At 47.2% G+C, this 15,830-nt stretch overlaps 1 protein-coding gene across 4 annotated transcripts in view; it reads right to left on the bottom strand.

Moving 5' to 3' along the window:
* Window positions 1–1,025: 1,025 nt before the first annotated feature.
* The window catches only part of Elovl6 (ELOVL fatty acid elongase 6), a 124,502-nt gene continuing 109,697 nt past the window's right edge, over window positions 1,026–15,830 (bottom strand). For all 4 annotated transcript variants that reach the window (XM_004867583.4, XM_004867584.4, XM_087198750.1 and 1 more), the window contains 2 exons: window positions 11,968–12,119; window positions 1,026–5,161 (listed from right to left, as the gene is read on the bottom strand). In XM_004867583.4, coding sequence (XP_004867640.1) covers window positions 4,737–5,161; window positions 11,968–12,119 — 577 coding nt within the window. In that variant the 3' untranslated portion in view covers window positions 1,026–4,736. The remainder of the gene's footprint in view (window positions 5,162–11,967; window positions 12,120–15,830) is intronic.

Below are 15,830 nucleotides of genomic sequence, written 5' to 3'. Positions count from 1 at the left end.
AAGCACTTGAAAATGATTCCAACACAGACGGTAATAATTCCAACATGGCCGGAATTTGCTGAGGCTGTGGTGGGTGGGTCTCTCTGAACAGACAAGGGGCCCCTCCATGCTAGCCCAGTGGTTCTCAGTGTAGCTGGGAGCAGCCTGGACGCCCGGAGCAGTGGATGGGTCTGAAATGGTCATGGCCACTGGACCAGGAAGCCCGTCTGGCTTCTCGTGCAGGCTTCTTGACTTCTGCCCACAGGGAGGAAAAGTCCCAAGTGCACCAAGCTTCAGGAAAGCAGCACTTAAGTACCAACCCAAATTGGGACCTTGCAGTGGTGTCCCCATGGCTGCCAAGGCCACTTGCCCGGACTTACAGAACTGGCTCCTGTAGCTGAGCCAGCTGCTTCTGGAAGAGTGCGACAGTGCAGCTGTGGTGTGGAGTTCCAGTGATAAGGATCTGATTGTGGGATTTCGCTGCCTGACCTGAAATCAAGTGCGGCCACTGAGCCCTTCCCACACCCATGAGAGCATGTGCTGTCCTGTCCCCCATGCTGCTAGAGCAACAGCTGTTAGGCCTAACAAGCATGAGGTGGCCAGAGGCTTGCCCTCTCTTCCAGGAGCCCTGCATTTTCAGACTTTGAGAGAGGAAAGTAATCTGATGACTCAACAGGCTCAGGAATGATCTCTGAGGCCCTAAACTGGGCTCTTCAGCTACTGATTCTGCTGTACGACTCACAGGTATCTGTGATCGTGGCTGTCACTGTGGGATTTCAAGGTGCTGGGACTACACCATCCCGTCTTTTGTCACCAGTGCTGAGACTGAGCACTTCATACTGACTGTCCGCCCCTGCATCCCCAGCTGTCCCTTCATGCACACACAGGTCAGGTCAAATGCTCTGGGGCATTCTTAGCAAAGTCCCTCCCTATGGCGATGAGTCTGAGGCACACAGAACTGGGTGCTGTATATAAATATAAAAGGGACAGAAGACTTCTGAAGAGCGGTAGGAGACACGGACCGCACAGAATAGGCTCTACCATCATTCCAAGTCAACAGCAAAATATTTATTACCGAAGACCAAAAGACTGGAGAAAGGTACATTTGACTGCTGGAAAGTTCAGGCTTGCATCACAGTATTGTGTCACTTTTCAGGGTGGAAACTCTTCCTGGGAAGTAAGTGTGTAAGCGAAAGAGCATGGGCCATGATCATGTGACTCAAAATGCTCGGAACTCTGGGAGGCTGAGTCCATTTGGTCTTCTCCATCCTCCCAGCAGCTCCCTGAAATCTGTGCCTGGCCAGCACAGCAATGCCATTAAAGAATCATCGTCCAAACTGCAAACAGAGCCTTCAGAATGTGCTGCAGCTGACTCCCTGGGACACACATATATTGTCTGAGTAGAGCTTGTTCTATCAGAAACAGAAAGGAACCTGAGCACCTCACCTCTCCCACTAACTCGGCAGTCTGGGAAGACACCAGACTTTTGGAATCTCCTATTCCAGTGTAACTGACTCTGGCTGCTTTGTTACTTTGAGGCGATAGGCTCTGTGTTACCACTGAGACACTGCATCTGATGAAAAAGGCAATCTGTGGGCCTCCTTCCAAGAAGTGTTTTCCTAGGTTCCTAATGTTCTTCCATTCAGTTCTATAAAAATCTGCAAGGCTTCCGAACAAGCCTCTCTAGGTAACGAGAGCATCTCTCCTCACACAACACATATGCATGTATTTTCCCCACACCTCATGTTTGTAGTGTGTATGATTAGAAAAAATGGGAATAAATTACCTGGAATAGTAACCTTAATCTGCAATTTCAGTTTAGTACTTTGGCCTAGCACTGGATATAAATACAATAAATAAATAACAATAGTAGTTGTTCTTTTCTCCTAAGCAACACTGGATGGTCGAGATAAAACCGTCTGCTATATGAGGAGGGCATTTCTCACTGGAATTTCTTTGCAAACTCATGCATTTCTGTTTACGCTCAGAGTGCATGAAATTTTATATATATATATATGTATACAGGAAATCAAGGATTTTGTACTTGACCCAGGAATGATGTTTTCACCATAGTGGGACTGGAATGCAGAGGAAAATTTTTAATAGACAATCTATTGCAGCATAGTGGGGCAGCTATAAAAACCTGCCTGCCCAAGTTTTCTGGAATGTTACCTGACAGCAGGGTTCTCTGTGTGGCAGTCAACTCTCTGGTAGGTTTCAGATTGGTCATGGGCCAGCCTCATAGCTGGGCCAGCCTTGATCTTCATATAATTAAAGCAGTGAAGCTGAGATGTTAAAAACTGTGTACGGACCTACAATACTAGACTTCTTTTTCTTTCCTCCCATGATACACACTGGAAATGCCTTTAGATAGTTAGCTGGTTAAAAACTATTAGACATTCCATGTGTAAAAAAAAATTCTAAGTCACTTTACAAATGAACACGAGCATGAAAGTGCTTGGGAACACTGTTTTGCCAGGCAGCACTGTGCCACTGACTACACTCCCAGCCCTGGAAGCACCACTTTGGAGTCTTTTTAAAAAGTTTATGCTGATCTCCTTGCTTTACCCTGCAGTCTATGATAAATCACTGCATTAAATAATTAAACTAAATCAACCAGATAAGCCTCAAACTGATCCCTCTATTAACTCAAGCCAACTGATATGTGGCCTTTTCTTCATTTTAATTACTCTGTTCATTTCCCATAATTAAGGGGGAAAGGCTTATTGCACAGTAACAGGTATCTGTAAAACTCAAAGGAACTCTGCAACCTAAGAATCCGCTGGTGGTGGCAGGACTCACCTGCAGCTCGGGTCCAAATTTTGCCCCATAACAGTTCATCCCTAGGGACCCCACAGGGACACTGCCGACTGCAGATCACGTGGCCTGGAGGTGGCGGGTCCCTCCTCGCAGGCTGCCTCTGTGCTCTCGAGTCTCCACTGGTTTGCATGGATTCTGTTTACGGTTCAAGCTGTTCACATGGAATGGAATAAAACTTTATTCTTTTTAAATTCCATACAATAAACAAGATGCTGACGAAGCTCTTGCTGTCTCGGACAGAAAAGTGGAGCCACTGGGTTTCACAAAGGACAGCACAATTAAAGCTAAAATAATATAAAAATAATTTGAAAAATCCCTTTTACTGTACACTCTCAAAATAAAGCAAGAAAGATAAACAACAGTTTCTGCTAGCCAGAATATGTGTTCCTATGCATTTGGGCTTTGGGGTTCACTGAATCCCACCTGTGTGCATATATGTGGCTACATGTGTACTCTACGTAGTGTAGGTAGCCCCTAATCTCTTCATCTAGTTTGCCTAATCATTAAGCTACTTAACCAATTAGAATGCTATTGTGTCACACTGAACAACTTTACATAATTGCTTCTTTGAAATACTAGTAACATTGACACATTTATTTGGCTTATGGAGGACTGAAATATCATAGATAATATAATCTAGCTTTTTTTTTTTAAGAATATGGCTCTTAATAGATTGATTTTCTGAGTTCCAGAGCAAAAGTCCCTTTTAAAATTTTTTCTTGAAGTTCCCTTGAAGCAGGAAGGATGTCTTCTTATCTGACCAGAGAGATGATGGGTGTCTGCTATCATTTAGAATTTGAAGGATTCGTCTCTGGGGCTCTCGGTTGTCACCTGTCTTTAGCCCAAGGGGCTGGGGCGTGGTGGTTGCCGTCTCTTCACTCAGCCAGCAGAGGGCACTTCAAAGGCCTCTGCACTGCTGGGGAGGCGGGCAGGCGCTGCAGGAACACAGTGTGGTTCACGACTCAGGCAGAACCCTGCACACTTCTTTTTGAAATTTGCAAAAGTATAGAAAACATGGAATGTCCCACAGGGCTGCATTTGGAGCTGAGAGCGTGTGGTCAGAGAGGAGAGGGCACAGGTACTGTCTGCTGCATCTCGGCCCACTGCCTGCCTCTTCCAGCTTGGGGCCAGGCGGAGCCGGCTGTGGACAGCACGATTCCTGTGCAGGTCCTCTGGAGGCTGCATCCTGCTCACTTCCCATCTGCTCTTCCATCCACGTCTGGGGCAGGAATGCACACAGCGTGGGGCTGGGCACCCGTGTTGCCAGGCCCCTGGAAAAGCATCGTAGCCCACGTGGCTTTGGCAAACTACTAGCCTGAGGCTGTGCAGTGAGGGGGAAATACCAATCTACTTTCTGGATGAAATAAAAAATGACTAAGACACCTCTCAGGGAGCTACAATAGCTGACCTTCCTTTAAAAGGTGTGAATTTCTGCAAAAGCATTATTGTTCTACATATAGACCCTGTGTCTCTCCGTTGCTATCTTTTCTTTTGGCTCCGGTTTTGTGTTGAAAAGGATTAGAAAGGGGTGTGTGTGTGTGCACGCACAGCTTTTAAAGTGAAATCCCGTCTTGGAGAACCCGAACACTGAGCAGGTGCATGTTTTCCCACAGAGCGCTAGCACTTTGCTTCCCACGAGTGGCTCTGTTTCGGCACGGTGCTGTGGTTTGTCCTGGAGTTGACGGGTGAGGGATGGGAGCGGGGTCTTCAGCAGCGTGCTTTGAGATCGGGTGCCCTCAGTGAGTCCTCACCCATGAAGGATCATAAACTTACTGGGTCAGGTCAACCTAATTATCCCTAAGCTGCCTCGGGGTTTGTGTCTGCTCGTATGTTTTGTTCTGTTTTAGCTGCACCATGTGTGATTCCTTGTGCCATTTTCTTTTGTCTGTTAGTTTTCTTGATGACCCTGAGCTATGACTTCCTCCTCAGTTCCGGCACTATTCAGCCTTGGCGGTCTTCCTCATTTTGCCGATGTAGGCCTCAAAGAAGAAATGGCAGAAGAGCACAAGGTAGCTGAGGTACATGAGTGAGGACCAGAAGATGTTCTGGAAGTGAGAGTAACACTGGTCCTGCTGCATCCAGTAGAAGACCAGGTAGTTAATGACACAACCCATCAGCATCTGCGTGATCTGGGACAGGGTGATGAACATGGCGAACTTCCGGGATACCCGGAAGCCCGCGGCCCGCAAGGCGTAGTAGGAGTACATGACAGCGTGCACGCCGTAGTTCATGGTCATGAACCAGCCCCCTCCGGCCACCATGTCCTTGTAGGAGTACCAGGAGTACAGCAGCACAGTGATGTGGTGGTACCAGTGCAGGAAGATCAGCTTCTGCTTCCTCAGAATGATGAACATTGTGTCTCCTGCAAGACAAGGAAGGACAGGAGGCAGATGAGCCCTGGGTCACCAGGAGAGTGGTCAGGGTGGGGACAGCCGGAGCTGGGACTGCGGAGTGGGCCGCAGTCGTGCACTGGTGCTTCTCACTCTCCGATGCTGGGTCAGGTGCCTCCCGTGCTGGTGCTTTCTAGTTCCTCAGCCATGAAAGGGGTGATTAACAACAGTGGCCCGGACTGCTGAAGAGTCAAAAGGACAATCGGCATGCTCTCCACACATAGTAAGCAAGCAACACATGCTACCTTTGAGATACTGCCCACTTTTCAATGCAACTGCACACCTTAGGAAATACCAGGGGGCAGGTAACATGTCTCAGGTCATTTACCAGGCCAGAGAGACTAGTCTGGTGTGAACCCCACTCCTGTGATCCCAGCTACTCAGAAGGCTGAGGCAGGATGATCACAAGTCTAATGCCAGTTTGGGCAATGCAGGGAGAATCTGTCCCAAAATAAAATAAAAGGACTGAAGAATCAGCTCAAGTCCCCGGTATCAAGTGAGTTAAACAGGCTGGAACACAAAGTCAAGTGCCCAGCAAAACGTTCTTAGCATGCCTCGAGTTGTAGAACCATAACTTTCCTTCAGGCCTTGACAAAGTGTTCCCCTCAGATGCATACCTTTGTGATATCCATAAAATCTGAAGCTCTTAAAGTTAGGCAATAAGACAGGAAAATTTAAACAGAAGACAATGATGGAAAAGGGGGAACAGAAATGATCCTCTACACACATTTCCTGAGAAGAGGAGGGGGAGTGACTTAATCTCAATGAATCAAGTGAGGAAAAACAGAAAGTAATAGCTTTCAATTTATAGAAATTAAGTGTAAAAAAAGCTCTCCAGGATCTACCAGAAGTTTTTCTAACAATGTTTCTGTGAAGAAACAGGCCACTGTTTCTGAGGTTGGGAATTTAGATAATACAAACTAGAATTACGCTCCGGTGGGGGGATGCTCTACAACAGCAAGGATTTTCTTCCCCGATTCTGAACGATACAGGATATTTATGTAAAAATGGACCTAGAAAAAGCCCAGGAGCAAATTCACCCATTTTCACGAGCGAGGAAGAGCAACAGGGATGCGACACTGGAAGCAACTTCACGCAGGGGAATGAATGCCTCTTGCCCCTTCCCAGCTCTTCTTGATACCAGGCATGGGAAAACCAACATCCTTCACAGTCCATGCCGAGCTCAAACGTGGCTTTGATCCTTGTCCCTACTCTGACATCTGGTAAGCACAAAGGGAGCCAGTTCTTGGCTCACCTGTCGCTTCGTGGATGGCCTCAAGTCTGACAGCAGGAAAGGTGAAGGGGCAGCAGGCCTCAGGGAGACGAGAAAGGTTGACTGAGCATGGACCGCACAGGCCGCCCTCCGTTCCCGGGAATTATTATCAGACATTATTACTGCCTATTTGCTTAGGATAGAACAGCAAAGCTGCCAATCGTTACAGCTCTGTGCCTGTTCTAAAACTTCCACTGGAACCCTCTCCTCTCCTGTGAGATGCCCAACCTTCCATCCACATGTCAGCAGGCTGATGGACACAGATGGCTGCGGCCACTTGAGTGTGCATTTCAGGGCTGCCCACACTGCTGCCAGAGGCCTGGGGCCTACTCTTAGGGTTACACTGGGCTATTTAGGCGTGCCGAGCAGAGGCCCGCGACTTCCGAGGAGCCTGTACCTCCTCCCCTCCGCAGACGGAAATGCAGACAGTGATTCCAGCCTACCGTTGTTCACAGTGGACAGGAGTCACACAGAGCTTATGTTAGAAACAAATGCAGTCGTTCAGAACTTAGATCTTTCACAAGTCTCCGAGCATCAACTAACATGCAGATCCAGTACAGTGAGTGCTCAAACGCGTTGTGATAAAAGTTATTTGCCATGAAGTAATTCATAAGCATTTCATCCTAATTCTTCAGATTTATTTAACCCCGCCATCACTCCTCTATTAAACAGCACAGTGCAAAACGGGCTTCTTCAGAAGAAGTGGAACCTACAGCTGTGGTGCTGGGCACTGCCCTGTGCTTCTCCAGAGTGGGTGTGGGGTGGGTGCCCAGCCTCCATCTGAGGCTCCCCAGTGTTGTCGCTCGGCAAGGGGAGCAGCAACAGGGGACAGGGTGTGTCCTAAGATCCTGAGATCCTGAAGGCAAAATTAAGCTGGACCCACTTGGTTTTTTCGGAACAAATATGAGGGTGGTAGATGGGAGAATGAAGAGGAGCATTGCCCAGCAGCCCTGGGCCCCTGTCCCCGAGACCGTGGGCTCAGAGAAAGGCGGTTTCCCTCAGGCGAGGAAACCGATCGCTCCTGGAAGGGCAGCCAGGCCGCCCGTGGTCCCCACACCACAGCCGACGTGTCTGTCTCTGCCGCTCTGGCAGCTACAGCTAGGGAGGTCTGTGTGGGGAAACCGCTGCCATCACGTTAGCTGGAGCCCACGGCGTGCCAACTTGCGGCATCCACTGGCTCGCCAGAAGCTACAGGGGGAGCCAGAAGTGTAGAGCACCCTAGGGACTGTGTGTCTGATGTGGGTCAAATATCCAGCTGGCACAGAGGGACACATCCCGGCCGAGCACAAACAATGGGGCTTTCAGTCACATCATGAGTTCTCCTGCCTCCTGGTCTGACTGAGTTACCGGCTCATTTAACCTCTGGTCCAGCTATTTCCAGTCCAGAGGCATGCTGCAGCTGGGGTGTGGTTTGTGCATGCTGCAGTGCCCTTCCTGATCTACGCCTTCTGCCTGTGCGCCTGTTGCATGCAGACTCTCGGCATCCACAGGGCGTCTGTCGGTCCTAGGAAATCCCCAGGGCACACAGGGCCACCAAGAGACACGGGGCGCCTGCTCTGAGTGTGTGGCTGGCCACAGACGGTTGGGCGGTTAGCGGGAGTGCCAGTGAGCCAGACTTTCAAAACAATGACAAGCTCGACCGAGCAAGGATCTAGTCCCGGAGCAGATGTTTCCAAGTTTTAACAAAAGCAAGTCTCAGCAGGTTTTAATGTCATTCCAGCAGCAGGCAGCAAAGCTCTGACACACAAAGCAGAGTGGCAGCGAGCCCTCTTCCTCTCCCTTGTTCTTGGAGAGAGCAATCCTAAAATTTACTGAAACAAGCTCACCGTTTTCTGCGGAAACAGAGAGCCCTTCTTGCCATCATTAAGAGCTCAGTGAAAAACCAGGGGAGCTAACAGTTTAAAGCATAGAGTATCTCTTGGGGGAGAGTGACAGTCCGGGAGATGGGTAGTGTGATGGCTGCACAAGGACGTAAATATGTGCATTTTACTGCAGTTTAAACAAAACTTTAGTGCAAGTGCAGCTGTGATTTGGGGGAATAGCACAGTTTCACTGTTGTGTATATGTGGGAGAACTGTCCCTTTTTCCTCATAAGAGCTTTTCAGTTCTGAGTAATTTAAATGGTTAAGTCTCTTTTAAATTAAGTGGTAGCAACCAGACACCGGGAAGGAATTTAGCCCCCAAATGCATGCGAAGCATCCAGGGAAACGTGCCTGGCAAGGGCGGTCTTGGAGCCCCGCGCTGAGTTTTACCAGGGCGCCAGCTCAGCAGGTTCCCTCTGTGAGGCCACTGTCAGGCGAGCTCTAGAATTGTCTGAAGAACAGCATGTCGGGTTTCTAAATGTACAGAGGTACTCGGGACATGAGAATGCTTCGAGTCTGGAACTGTATGAGAACTGTCCAGATTTCTGCCCACGGCCACTGCCTCAGTGCTAGGTTGCAGCTATGAAGGGATGGCTTCCTGGACTGTCTACTGCAAACGACTGGAGGAGGGGCCTTGAGGGGAAAAAGGTTTGTGCCTGTGCAAACCACTACCAGTGGGCCCCAGACACGGGCCTGGGCTCAAGGGGAAGACGGCTGCGCCTGCCACGGGTGGGGGAGTGGTGTGGGTGGCCTGGACCGAGTGAACGCTGGTGACTGGTGCTCGCACCTGGGACCAGCCCCACTGTGGAGGGCCTCGGTGGCCCTTCAGGCAGACAGGTGGGCAGGACTGATTTTAATCTCGAGTCCCTCAGACAGAGCTAGGCGGAGCACAGGACACAACCTGGGGAACCCTTTCAGAGAAAGCCTTCGGAGGTTTCTTTGCAACAGTGGCATGAGGGCCAGAATAAGACACTATGTCTGACGTAACACACATTTTGTTGAAAGTATTAAGAGGTGGAAATGTGTTGAGGGTTGGCATTGAAGAGAAGTCGCAACTTCTATGCATTTATGACATTCCATTATCTGTAGTGGGCCCAGGGTCACAAAGATGGAGGCGGGGCGCTCTCCGTGTAAGCACACTTACTATACAGCATGAGGGAGAGTTGGGGCATAGCTCTACACTTGAAGAAGTCTCAAATTTTAGTAATGTAGGAATTTAAAGAAAAAGCCACAAAATCCCAGTAGTAAAGAATATAAGCTCACACTCTCTCAGACCAACTTTGAGAATGAGTATTTTGATTTAGAAACCTCATGAATCTAAATTTTTAAAAACAGGTCACTATAAAAGAAATATGCCTGGCAAGAAAAATCTCTTATTTTATCTACAAGTGAAAATACAAAATGACAATATTCTCAGATAATTAGTAATCCCTGAAAGCACATCCATAGCTTTTCTGTTTTTTTTTCTTCCATTAACTTTATTGGTACATTTTAGGTATAAAATACAGTTAACATTCATCATTGGAATCTTGTATCATTACTTGAGTATCTTGGTTCTTATATTTTTTCCCCTTTCCCTGCCCTGCCTTCATCCCGTCCGTCCACCCTTCCCTATTTGCAGACTTTGTTTCCATTTTTTTCCTTTTCTCATATTTTTTCTTTTCCCTTTTTTCCTTTCCCCTACCCCTCCCACTTCCCCTGCTCCTTTAGACCTTTACTTCCTATTACACAATATCAATTATACATTTTTTAAATTACAATATCAAGACCTAGGAGACATTACCACAGATTTTACAGAATTTAAAAGGATATAGAAAGCATGTTACAAAAATCTTTCTGGAAATAAATTCGACAACTTCTAAGAAGTACCTTGGAAGACAAATTAATGAAACTAACTCTGGAGGAAATATAAAATTCGAATAGCACCTATTAAAGAAAGTATATTCCTAGCTTGAAAACCTACCTATATGACAACAGCAGGCTAATATACATTTTAACTGATAAATTATATCAAACATTTAAAGCTGAAAAAAGAAGGAACACTTCTCCCCTCTTTTTAGGAATTCAACATTGTGCTAATCCTAAAACTGGATAAAGATAATAGAAGAAAAAAGTATGAACATAGATAGAAATTTGTTTAACAGAACAAACTATTAGAAGGCAGATCTGGCAGGATGTAGAAAGTGGTTTTGTTATAGGGATGGCAGTGTTGGTTCAGCATTGGAAGATCCACCCCCAAAAGTCATCATTTTAACAGAGGAAAGGAAAAAGCCATATGATCCTGTCAGTAGTTGGAGAAAAAGTACTGGACTAAATTCTGCAGCTGTTCATGGTAAAAGCTATCAGGAGACTAGAAGGAGAACAGAACCTTCTCAACAGATTAAAGACATGTACTCCATACTTCCAGTGAGAACGCCTCATACGAATGGAGAAGATACAATGGTACATCCATAGCTTTTCAAGAACTTTGGTAGGTCCAACTTTGAAAATTATTTCTCTAGCCTAAGACTTTGCCTCTATTGGTCTCAAAACAAATAGAAAAAGTAGCTTCTGGAAGCCTGGTCAAAAAAATTCCTTTAGGTAAAGTACCCATTCTATTCTAGCCTGATTAACTGCCTGGCCCATGGAAGATACTTAATGTAAATATATAAATTTACTGAATAAATGAATCTGCATTAATGCATTTCACTCCAAGACTGTTTCCAAAGATACCATGTGTGATACCCCACACCAAAGTCATCTGGTTATTCTGAACAATGTAGAGGGTTCCTCTTTGGACCACTGCCCTTCTTAGCAAAGGCTTTGTATCTCTCTATATAGTGCAGGCTCCTCAAGCTCATGACAACCCTTCCACCTCAGCCTCCCAAGTTCTGGGATTATAGGTGTATGCCACCATGCTCAGCCACCAAAGATTTTGGAAAGCTTTGTGCTGCTCCTCTGCTCTCATCTTTGACTGGGACGACAACTGTCAAGTCAACTGTCAGCTACCAGAGGCAGCAAGGCTACTGGCACACAACGGCCAAGTGGCTTGGCTGCTGACCCACATGCCAGTGAGGATTCACGTCCTGCAGTGACACGGGCTGTGAAAAACCCTAGAAATCTACAGATTCATACAGTCAGAATTTTCTGTTAATGTTTAGAAGGTGAACTACATTCCCTTTCCTTGGGGCCAGCATCATTGATGATTAAGATCAAACAGTACAGATTCACAATTAGCATTTGATAATGAGAACATAAGGACACCCAAACGAAAGCTTACTTTGCTAATCCGAATCTCAGCTCTAAAGATGAAAGCACGCTCAGACATGGGACTTGGAAATAGCTGGGTTGCTCTAATATTAGCTCAGCTGTTAAAGGAGCTTAGAAAAGGGGCCATGTATATTTTATAAACCCCTGGTAGTGCATCTGTAGCACCACTTGGAAATCAGCACGCTCTATGTAGACTCAGCTGTTAATACATACAGTGTACAGTTATTTAAAAGGCTGGGAGGGAGAAAAAGAAAGGGCCAACCCTAAGTTCATTCATTACAACTTCCTGCAACCGACACAGGAAGGAAGACCCTCAAACTGTGGCTTTACGTGTTTTTAAACGCACACTGAGTGGTGGTAGAGAGGAGAGCAGGTGGGAGGCGGGGACACTCACCTAGTTCTGGCGCTTTGCTTAGCACAAACGCGTAAGCCCAGAACTTGCTGACGGGCCCGATGTAGAAACCCTGGTCACAGACTGACTGCTTCAGGCCTTTGGTCATCAGAATGTACACCATGTAAGCACCAGTTCGAAGAGCACCGAAAATACTTCATGGCAAAGAGAGAAAAGATAACAACAGTTAGGAAAGTGATTTCTCTTCCGGCGGGAACCACACTTTGAAGAGTGGGCCTGACCATCGGCCAGCAACAGGGACAGAAGCAGCACAGTAATCCGTATTTAACTGAAGCATCTTTACGTGTTCTGTGAACAAGAGGAAACCCAGGTCTCAGTGGCCTGTTTTGAACACCACGCATGACACCCTCTTCAGCAGAGCGAGCTGTGAGGAGGGGACGGGTCCAGGGCAGGACCCTGAGGGCCTGTGAGCCTTGTGTTCCACCTTAACTCTTCCCCGGGGAGCTGCCCACTCGGAACTACCTCAGTTCCGCCCTCTGTCCTGTCACTCTCCAAGCCCATGGCTTTCCTCTCCTCCCTGTAAATCCATTCACCTCTTGAGGCCAGCTGTTCCTTTATCTAGACTGGTCACCTTGGCCTTGCACTAGGCTCCTGTAGCTGGACCCACACCCTCTCTCACTGAAGCCTTAAGGCTCAGCTCTGTGCTACCTCCGGCAGGAAGCCCCCTCTCGGAAATGTTCACCTCTGTGCACTCCAGAACCATGGGCCGACACTGCTCAAGCTGCCTTCCAACATGCTGGCCTCCACAGAGGCTTGGGGCTCCACAAATACTGGTGACCAGGGGAAAGACTGGTGAAACTATGGGGAACTCCCCCCAAAGTAAACCTTGTACTATATATGGGTCCTCCCACCCCAATCTCCTGCTAAGAAAACAATAGAGCTAGCTCTGGTACATGCTGGCTCAGGAATACAAATGAAGTGTGAAGGACTTGGTGACTAGCACGAGCAGATTCCACTGCAGAGAACTTTGTAAGCGTGCACCCCAAGAACGCAAGCCACAGGCAGCCTTGGAAGGAACGCTGGCCAGCCCCGTGCTGGAGACGGGCTCACCTGGCCCTGCCTGCCCAAAGAGCAGCATCACTTCTAGAAGTCATTTTAGAAATATCTGAGTGATGATCCCTGGTACCAAAAAAAAAAAAAAAAAAAAAAGAAAAGAAGAAGAAATAAATGAGTGAACCACTGTGGAGTTAAGGGGCAGCCTCACCCACTTGGGAAATGGAGCTTTCCTCTACTCTTCCAAGAGAAAACGTAGTGGCATTGCTTAATGTAAAATATCTTACGAGTTTCCCTGGGATAAATCATCCCACTAGCTTGACTTGTCCACGAAATGTGTCCACCAGCTAGAACAACTGGTCAACTTTGCACAGAATCAAAGTGGTGAAGCTCAAGTCTTGGCAACCATCTGTTAAACTGGGACTCTATAAATAGCTTCTCTACAACTGTAAATTCTACATGAAATAGTGGTGCAGGGCCGGGTATATAGCTCAGCAGCACAGTGCCTGCCTGGCAAGCACAAGGTCCTGAGTTTGATCCCCGGTATTCCCCCCAAAGAAATACTGTTGTCCTTTCAATACACAACATTATTGTTACCTTACCTTACTATTGTCACCTTAAGTGGATCCTGCTTAATACTTCAGTGGTTCCCCCGTTCCTAGAATGGAACCCCTAATTTCTTACCAGGACCTGAAAGGCTCTGAAGAACTTGTAAATTCACCCCATCTCCACTCTCCTTGGCACCTTCCTTCTGCTCACCATGTGCCAGACATTCCAGCCCTTTTGGATGTTTTCAGTTTTCTGCCTCAGGGCCTTTGAAATGCAATTTTCTGTGGGTGGGGAGCTTTGGCTCACTCCACAGCTGGCTCCTTTTTTCTTTCTTATCTGAAATGAACGTCTTCTAGAGGAACGCTATGGTTCGGGTCCTGAGTGGACCTCTAGGCCACGTGGTGCAGGCCTGGTCACCAGTCTGAGGTGCTACGGGGAAGCGGGCCTAGCAGAAGCGAAGTGGGTCACTGAGGGAATGCCTGTGAAAGGGATCTCGGGGCTCTGCCTCCTTCCTCTCTCTTTGCTTCCCAGCCACCATGCTGTGAATGAACAGAGCACTGATGCTCTGGGCCACCACAGGCCCAAAGAAACAAGGCCAAGGCCGGGGATTTAGCTCAGTGGTTTCGCCACCTGCTGCACAAGCGCAAGGACCTGAGTTCGATCCCCGGTACCAAAAACAAACAAACAAACAAACAAAAGAAACAAGGCCAAGAAACCATGGAGTGAAATACGAGCCAAATTAAACATTTCCCCCTTACACGTTGATTCACCACAGGTGTTTGTCACAGAGATACAAATCTGACTAAGACTCTGCAGTCAATCAATTGTTCTAACTTAGGGACAGGGAGTTGGATTTCACTGGTAAAGCAGGATAATGGAGGTGTTTCGTTTTTACCCAACTTTTCTGTTTTGTCTTTTCTCAATTTTAATGTGAAAACTTGCCCAAATCACCAAATTAAGGCACTGCACTGCGGACACTCTGACTTGTGGCTATGCAAGGTAACATGGGAAGATGGAGGTTGTGTTTCTGCTGAGCATTCAAAGCAGGCACAGCTGGTTCCCCATTCAGGAGCCAAGGATCTTTCGCCTTCTTCATACTGAAAGAATCCTAAGGCTCTTCCAACTTGATTCTAAGGAAAGTCATCTTATCTCTAGTTATGAGTAAACCTTAAATATCCAGGCCAGTTTGATACTTCTGTTTTCCTCACCAGCGATTTTGTAGGGTGGGCACAGAACCAATTCTAGACAATGTGATGTGAGAGGGCAGCTAGGGGCTGGGGAAGTTTCCACAACGTTTACCCTGTGCAGTCTGAGAGCCAGCAGCCATCTTGCAACCCCAAGGGAGCGGGGAGAACAAAATGGCTGACGGTGTCCGGGCAGATGACTGACCCAAACTTTCAGGGACCTCACCACATCACCACTTACTTTTGAGATAATAATTCTTCCTTACTACATAAGCCATTTGTAATTTTGCTATTATATGCAGCCCAAAGCATCCTGGCAGACATAACACACAAGATCTAATTTTCAGTAGAAATTTGAACACTAGTTAAAATTTTGTGCAAAAACTCCCTGTGGGTATAAAATCCATCCAGTCCTAGATAGAGCTGGTGGACTACTTATTACATCAGTTAGATGCTTTTCATATACCCGTGAGGAAGACATCAGTGATTCGTAGGACCAAAAATAAGGAAAGCCACAAAGCAAACACTTTCAAAATATACTGGCCTTTGCTCATTAACCCCAGATCTGTGATTTCTCTGAATCATTGAGTACATCTTGTAAAGCCTCTCCAGCTCACCATACCCAGAAACCACACCGCCCAGAGAACCTGTTCTGTGCTATCCTTGGTGCCACCCTGTGAGCTCTGTGAGTGACTGGAATCTGAAGAAAGTTCCTTTGGGACAGTTATTCCCCTTTCATCTTCCAGGTCACAAAAATCACTGAAGCTCACTCCCAATTTCTAACTCATTTTCACAAGATAATTCATTGTTTCAATTGTTAAGTATTTATTGGCATGGTTTTAAGTGCTGGGCGGCAAAAATCGATACCCCAATTCTGACTAGTGGCAGGGTCCTGGGACACGTCAGAGGAAGTGGCATTCTAGGGAGGGGAAAGCAGGCATTCACAGGTTTGAGGGTTAGGGCCTGGGAGCTCAATTCAGAGGACCGCAGAACTGAAGGTTTTGGTATCAGGGTCCCCCACAACGATGCTAACAACAAGCGTAGAGCGCATGCCACTGTCCCTTCTCTGGACATGAGCCTCAGCCCCTGAGCTCTGAACAGTGAGGCCGACTCTGGGCA

This window comes from Heterocephalus glaber, unplaced genomic scaffold, assembly GCF_053883595.1.
Source record: "Heterocephalus glaber isolate CG9 unplaced genomic scaffold, H.glaber_assembly_v1.0 deba00001688, whole genome shotgun sequence".
Classification (NCBI taxonomy): Eukaryota; Metazoa; Chordata; class Mammalia; order Rodentia; family Bathyergidae; genus Heterocephalus; species Heterocephalus glaber.
The sequence above is the reverse complement of the archived record's forward strand: the minus strand, read 5'-3'. Positions and strand labels throughout refer to the sequence as shown.